General features: G+C 31.1%; 1 protein-coding gene across 5 annotated transcripts in view; it reads left to right on the top strand.

The window, feature by feature from the left end:
* Window positions 1-7,699, top strand: part of LOC106741366 (oxysterol-binding protein-related protein 8) — a 13,192-nt gene extending 5,493 nt beyond the window's left edge. For 2 of the 5 annotated variants that reach the window (XM_014613282.1, XM_014613280.1), the window contains exons 4-17: window positions 526-578; window positions 828-1,058; window positions 1,149-1,293; window positions 1,495-1,716; window positions 2,612-3,168; window positions 3,346-3,524; window positions 3,606-3,783; window positions 4,004-4,100; window positions 4,215-4,411; window positions 4,509-4,634; window positions 4,707-4,955; window positions 5,037-5,204; window positions 6,210-6,385; window positions 6,513-7,699. In XM_014613282.1, coding sequence (XP_014468768.1) covers window positions 526-578; window positions 828-1,058; window positions 1,149-1,293; window positions 1,495-1,716; window positions 2,612-3,168; window positions 3,346-3,524; window positions 3,606-3,783; window positions 4,004-4,100; window positions 4,215-4,411; window positions 4,509-4,634; window positions 4,707-4,955; window positions 5,037-5,204; window positions 6,210-6,385; window positions 6,513-6,744 — 2,810 coding nt within the window. In that variant the 3' untranslated portion in view covers window positions 6,745-7,699. The remainder of the gene's footprint in view (window positions 1-525; window positions 579-827; window positions 1,059-1,148; window positions 1,294-1,494; window positions 1,717-2,611; window positions 3,169-3,345; window positions 3,525-3,605; window positions 3,784-4,003; window positions 4,101-4,214; window positions 4,412-4,508; window positions 4,635-4,706; window positions 4,956-5,036; window positions 5,205-6,209; window positions 6,386-6,512) is intronic. The other 3 variants (XM_014613285.1, XM_014613283.1, XM_014613284.1) reach the window with 2 other exon arrangements.
* The last annotated feature ends 428 nt before the right edge of the window (window positions 7,700-8,127 follow it).

The following is an 8,127-nucleotide window of genomic DNA, read 5'->3' as shown; positions in this document are numbered from 1 at the left end:
ATAAAATGACATGTACCTTCTGCACTTTTCTATTATATGACATGTTGTAAATTATTTATTTCCACAATATAAAAGCATGCGTTATTTTTCTCCCTAAAAATATAAAAGTTATCTTATTTCTAATTTTGAGCTATCCAATATGCAATTAAGGTTTTATTTTATAATAACAATTATTGGCTTGTAATCATTTGTTGAAATTTATATATAACATAAGTTTGCATAAATAACAAAAATGATTCATTCTACTAAATATACATATCATGTGTAAAACAAAATACTAATCTTATTATTAAATAGTCAGGTTATTTGCTATATATGAAAGTATTTATAATGTAATACAAATTTTTTATTGATTGGAAAATATTTTGAACATATAAAAAATTACAAAAATCTTTATTGAAAATTTAATCTTTGTATATATTTTGCGTGGCATATAACTTTCTCAATATTAACATGTATGATATTATATTATTACATAAAATATATTTTGGAAAAAAGTAATATACAAAATTATATATGTTATAGGATTATCTGCAATGGGTGAAGGTAGTCAAAAAGTCGATAATTCTTCAGACAAGGTAAATAATAACCGGCTTTAATTGCAATATTAATGTAGTTTAGTTATGAACATTTACTATTAATTATAACATCGACGTGATAATTTTTTATTACTGCATAAATTAGCATTCTATATGTATTTATATATTAATAATTACATTTAAACTTATATTTGTATTATCTGAAATACACGACACAACAACACACGTACGTAGTTTACTATATTTAAGATTATATATGAATTTTAATTTTTTCAATAATCTTTTCAGTCGTTGGATTCTTGCAAATTGACGCGAAAGGAATCGTATAAAGCACAAAGAAAAAATTATCGAATGGAAAAGAAAAGGGTAGCCAATGAGCTTTTAAGTTCTTTCAAGGATCCAACTGTTATTGTTATGAGCGATTGGTTAAAAGTACGTGGTACCCTAAAAAGTTGGACCAAATTGTGGTGTATTCTGAAACCTGGATTATTATTGCTATACAAAAGCCCGAAAACAAAGGTTTGTGCGTGTATTGTATATATATATATATATTCTCCTAACTATGTGTTTTTTATCACAAATGAAATAATATTTATGTATTTATTGCAGAGTAATCATTGGGTGGGAACGGTACTACTTAATACATGTCAAGTTATAGAACGTCCAAGTAAGAAAGATGGATTTTGTTTTAAATTATTTCATCCTTTGGAGCAATCTATATGGGCCCCACGAGGACCGGAGAATGAAACTATCGGTATGTAATTGCATTATTTTCCCCAGCTATTATATACAAAATATATATAATAAAATAATATTTTGCCGTGTCTCTCTTAATGTATGTATGTCGGATTGTTTTTATACGATAATTTGATTTTACTAGAATATACAAAATAATAATCATATTCAGTTATAAATATAATAATGTGTGAATTATAGATGAATATTATCATTTTAGGCGCCGTTATGCAACCTTTACCAACATCTTATTTAATTTTCCGAGCTCCATCTCAAGCGGCAGGCAAATGTTGGTTAGACGCACTTGAGTTATCGTTACGTTGCTCTTCGTTAATAGTCCGTTCAACAAGTGTATTACCACGTACATTACCGCATGATACAACCACGACTCATGAAACTCAGTGGAGTGAGGCGGATTATGAAAAGCATTTTGATGACCACGGTTAGTATTGTATCATTAACAACGTTTTCATATGTAATATTCAAGTGTAATTTTCAATGGAAATGGAATATGTTGTATATGGACAAAATCTTCATAGCGATATCATATAGTGTATTAGGGTATATGTATATATCGCAATCACTGCAAAAAGAAAAAAGAATCGTGTATGATCGATATTTTTTATAGTACAGTTGGCTACGAATAAGTGGGGAATTACATAGGGACTCGTGAAGACATTTATTAATTAGAAAAATATATTTTGTAAAGAGTGCAGTTTTTGTGGATGATGCATGGTGATTTGTCAATTTGCGCTGCTATTGGTGAAAGTAATTAATTTCAAATTATTCATCTTTGTGTCACATGATTTTTACATAACCAAACTTATACAATAATAGTGATCATACATTTGGAGATTTATTTATTTTTAGTTAAAATTTGAGATTTATATTATTGTTATTTAGTACTATTTCAGTTTTCAACATTATCAAATATTTGAATAAATAGATGCTAAATTGCAGTGTCGGCAAAGACCAGCCCACTTGAAATTAAATAGAAAATAAGATAGTGTTATCTATTTGCAATTTTTAATTCACGATAAGATAATTTTTAATTGCTTAATTCATAAACTATTTATGTCTCGACAAAAATTAATCTTGAATAATTCAAAGGGCTTATTATTAAAATGACTCAATTATTATTAAGATTTAACAATCTTGAAACATTGAATGAATGATGCAAGAATATTTTGATTTTTATCGTGTTTCATTTGTATTATACCAGTATTAACGAAAACTTAGGCATAAAAATTGACAGAAAATAATGATCAGTTACTGTTATTTTTTCCTTGCTATTTACACTGCTTACACTGTCTTGCCTTGCTTTTTTTTTGCACCAGTATGTCTAAGTCATTACATCCCAAGATCACCTACAACATCTCAGAGACGCTTGTTATTGTGTCCGCAGCCGCTTTCACCTGCTATAACACGTGATCCTAGAAGCGTTTGTCCCTCACCGACCCCAATGTTTCAACATCTTTATCATGCAGTCGCATATTGGGAAAAACAATTGCTTGACCGATCTCCGACACCTGGCACAGATCAGGAGAATGTTGTCTCTTTGATTTCTGTTGAGGAACCAGATGGTGGTGATAATCAACCGTCTGGTTTTTCACGTCCCAGTCCAGCAAACCATCCAGCAATTTCCTCAGCACATTGCATGACCATTCCTTCTGTGCATGTCTTAGAATACGACACCCATCAAGTAGTAACGCTAGATCCTGTGTACACCTCGCATACAGACCTGGACGATATCAGTCAGCCAGAGAATGGAGTAGCAGCTGATGCTGAAATCAGTGTCTCGGATAGCGAATCTGAGGGATCAGCCAAGGAAGATCAGTCGGAGCCAATCACTGAAACACCATATACATCTAATGAGAATGAAGTTCTTGGAGCGGTAAGCATTAATTGTATGTGAACACTTTAATTGTTTCGCGAAGATATTTACCGTATTTTAATCATATTTAATCATAACATGACAAGTAAGTCTATTTTGACATTCTCATAAGTATGTGTTATATATCTTATATTTATTTCTATAATATTATATATATACGTTCTTATTTATAAATAGGCTGGGGAAGTTGTCGCTGAATTACAAGAAGAACAAAAGTCTTTGATATGGTTCTTACTGAAACAAGTTCGTCCTGGTATGGATTTGTCTAAAGTTGTATTGCCAACTTTCGTTTTGGAGCCACGTTCGTTTCTGGAAAAACTGGCCGATTCGTACTATCACGCTGATATATTGTCTCAGTTAGTAATGCACAGTAGTATATTATGTTTTGCTTATGCAGTAAGAACGTTAGATCTCTCAACCTTTATTTCATTATACAGAGCAGTATTGGAAGATGATGCATTTACGCGTATGAAAACTGTAGTGAAATGGTACTTATCAGGATTTTATAAGAAACCACAAGGTCTGAAAAAGCCTTACAATCCACTTTTGGGCGAAACATTCCGCTGCTATTGGCAACATCCTAATGGTTCAAGAACATTCTACTTAGCCGAGCAAGTAATGTTCAAAAGATGACTTATATTAATAGTGTACCAATCGACTTGTCTATTATCGGAATGCTCTGGAAATACCTGTTTTAATTTTAATAACTGGCTTTTTTACCAATACGGAATCAATATATATGCACACAACGAATTATTGATTTTTTTTTTCTTTTTATATACAAGTATTATTATGTTCTGTCTTAATACATGTGTGTCTAAATATTTCTGGCCAGTTATCGCATCATCCACCTATCTCAGGATTCTACGTGACAAATCGTCAAGATGGATTTACTATTAGCGCTACAATTATTGCAAAGTCTAAATTTTATGGTAAGCGTATTCTTTTGCTATTTATCAGACATAATGATACGATGGAGTGATGCTTCTAATATCCAGCCATAATTTTACTTGCAGCACATATATTTTTCTTTTTTTTTCTTACAGGGAATTCAACCTCCGCAGTTTTAGATGGAGTCGCTATATTAACGATGCTGCCAAGAGGTGAAGATTATACAATGACAATTCCTTACGCGCACTGTAAAGGTTTGCTAATGGGAACGTTGTCTATGGAACTCGGCGGAAAAGTGAACATAATATGCGAGAAAACCGGCTATCATTCAGAATTAGAATTTAAACTGAAGGTAATGAGCCCAACGTTATTTTGGTCGTCTATAATGCGTCGAAGTCATCAATAAACCCTCGATTTAAAGGGTATATAAAAATAACTGACATTTTTAGCCGTTCCTTGGCGGTGCAGAATTAATGAATCAAGTCGTGGGACGAATACGCCTAGGAAAAGAAACTCTTGCTACTATATCCGGATATTGGGATGGACAGATTTCAATAACGGATAAGCGAACAGGAGTAAGTTAAATACGAATTTTGGTCGGCTTTTTCAGTTAATCATAAAAAAAAACAAAATGTTTTATTTCTCAGCAAGAAAATGCATTCTTCAATCCAACTCCGGAAATACGTAAGAACAGGTTAAAGAAATACACCGTCCCGATGGAATATCAGGGGCCGTGGGAAAGCGAAAAATTATGGCACGCTGTGACGCTAGCTATTGATAATGACGATCAATTTGCCGCTACTCAAGCTAAAACCCAACTCGAAGAAGCACAAAGGGAACGTGCTAAGGAGCGGAAAATCTTGGGACAGGAGTGGGTCCCAAAATACTTTGTTCAAGTACGACATGCGTCGTTTCAATGCTTGTTAATAGTTATTTGCATAGTCTGATAATACAATTTTTGTGTTCTGCGTCATTAGGATATTATAACAGGAAATTGGGTGTATCGCCATGCTGACGTGAGACCGTGGGACCCGAGAAACGATGTAGTACAATATGAAGAAAATTATATAGTACGCACAAAGACTAGACACAAAACACCTATTATGCGTACTGGTAGTATTGTTTCTACTGAACCGCAATCACAGGTACAGCGATGTAGGATCTAATTTGCACTGTGCATGCTAATTTATTATTTAATACTACACATACAAGTAACATTATAATTAACATAATTCTTATAATTTAGCTATTTTAATCTTTTTTAATAGTCCTACGGAGAGCAACTGTGCATGTTATATATTACTTTGTTTTATCTACTATTAATGAATTTGAGTAGACTGTTTATACATCCAATATTTATAATAAACTTGTCTCTTTTTCACTCGGAGCCTGTATTAGTCTAGTATTAATCGTTATTATCAAATCTGTTCATAAAGTTGCTTTTTTATGTTATGTATTTTTTATATATATATAATCTTGAAACTACATTGCAAATAAAAAATATATATCTAAAATTATTATATTTAAAATAAGTCTTAAATATATACATATCCTTGAGGCCTATGAAATAAAAAGATGACTTTAATTATTGGGGTTTTTTTCTGTAATTTTGAATGTCTTGCATATATGTTGCCGTCTTTCCAAAGTAGCAGGCTACGTATGCTATTTTCATCTGGGAAGAAACTTAATGCAAGGAATAACACCAAGATCTTAACAACAAAAAGACTGAAATTAAATTTGCAAGCTAACATCAATGGAGAATATATATAAAATATCATACATGCTATTCTGGAAGAATATTAATCACACTTTCCCTTCTGCTTATCATATTGTGCATTTTTAATATTTGCGACATATACAAGTAAGATTCTAATTACCTCATCGATATCTGTTCAGTTTAAATAATAAACGATTTACTAAACAAAAAAATGCTGGGTCATACATGATATGGACAATTAATTAAAGCTTTGAGTTCGGAAATTATGTAAAGAAAATAATAATGGATGTAGTTTAATATCTTCTTTAATTTTCTGTAAAATGTATCACGCACTTGTTACACATATTCATAAATTCGATTATACATGCAGTTTTAAAAATTGTACCGTTAAGAATATTATTTAGACTATATGTATAAACAATAATCATTGCAGATTCCACTGCTACAAGCTGAATCGCGTTCTTCCTTATCGGTGCTTAAATCTTCAAAGAGACAGCTATCTAACAATATGCCTTTGACAGAGCCAGCGCATGATTCCGGAAGCTCATCTGCTGAAGCACATACCGATTCTAGTCAATCGTTAGGGAAAAGAAGACGTTCAACTGCTAGGTGAGATCGTTAAAATATTAAAAATACCTCAATCATAACGTATTGTTATGTAAAATTTACGATAATGCGCACCGATACGTGCAGAAAATGCAATATCTGATAATATACACGTAAATATTAATTTCAGGATAATAGATATAATAAAAGAAGTGGAACATCAAATGCTGGAGCATGGTGAAAAACTGAATCGGATACAGCACATCGTGGAGCAAGTTGCAAAGAAGCAAAGAGAATATGCTGAACTGCAACACAACAAAAACCTATTTAAAAGTTTCTTGGATGTTGTGTTTATATTGATTATTGTTTTCTTCACGTTTTATTTTGCAAACATATGGATTCGTGATTCAAACAAGGGTTGAACAAAATGGCTGGCAGGGTTGTTGCGTATTTTTTCGTTGTTATTGTTATTTCTGTGACAATGAGTTATATGTATTTATATATTTACATATACATCAGTTACTCTCCCTAAAACTCTTGCAACGTGGTGTCGGTACTGTTTCATAATCATCACGTGGTGGGAAGCACATTGTTTCAAGAAAACAAAAATTTTTTTTATTCCAAAACCATACAACTTATGTATGAAACATTCATCGATGTAGGAGTTAAGCATAAATAGAACATCTGATGTGTAGATTCAGTGCAATGGTATTTTTGTTATAGTTCCAGACAGCGCAATTTTAAATACAGAAGCTAAACTAACAATCTATATGAGCTTATAATGTATATAGAGCTTATATAATATATGGGAAAATATAGTTTTTGGATTATTGATTTAACTTTCATTGCAATCAGTATCAAATTGTAATATAATTATGCAAATGTAAAAATGTTAAGATCTTAATCTTTGCAGCTAATTTATTGTAAATCTACTTGTAAATTTATTTCTATTACCGTGTATGTAATAATAATTTTATTCTAATGTGGTATCAAATTTACAACAATGTCGTACTCTATAAGTCGCATTTATGCTTTACATGATTTGGTTACTTTAATATTGAATATTTGCATTGCATAGAGAATATCGAATGTTGCATGTTGGTAAAAATTTTCTCTAAAACGCGCACGCGCACACATACACACACACACACACACACACAAAGTGAGAGAAAGCTTGCAATGCATTATATTTACTTGTTAAGCTCGTTCATGTGATATCCCAATGATACCATGCAATACCAGATTTGTACATACAAAAAAATTTATGCAATCTGTATAACATTACTATCCGACAGTTATTGACAGTTTTTTTAATCAGTAAATGTATTTATGTAATTTTTGGAAATTTTAAATTCAATAAAATATAGTCTAGTTTAACAGACCGTCCCATGACATGTACAGCTACCCTAATCATGTGTTGGAAAAAATTTCCTTGTTATAAATTATAAATAAGTAATTTAGAAAGAAAATTAATAAGAACGTGTAGGAATATGGATGGTAACTCGCCTTTTAACATGGTATTTTAACTTATAATTCGTTGATATTTTTTAATTATATGTTAGAAACAATTATATCTTGTCATTGAATATGATTCTAATGCACATATATCTCTTCAGCATTGTATTTTTATCATAAATTCCTTTCTATTATATAAGGATACAATTTTCTTTAATATATATACTGAGACATTATCAAATTTTCTTAATTATATATATAAGAAAAGATTATAAGTGTATACAAATTTTTATATATATTTTCACCAACAAAATATGATCTAATTTGAAAGGTTCAGAAGAATCCCCAAA

Source organism: Dinoponera quadriceps, unplaced genomic scaffold (genome assembly GCF_001313825.1).
Source record: "Dinoponera quadriceps isolate SergipeBrazil2010 unplaced genomic scaffold, ASM131382v1 scaffold405, whole genome shotgun sequence".
Taxonomy (NCBI): domain Eukaryota; kingdom Metazoa; phylum Arthropoda; class Insecta; order Hymenoptera; family Formicidae; genus Dinoponera; species Dinoponera quadriceps.
Note: the sequence above shows the minus strand (reverse complement) of the source record. Positions and strands in the feature narration are given on the sequence as shown.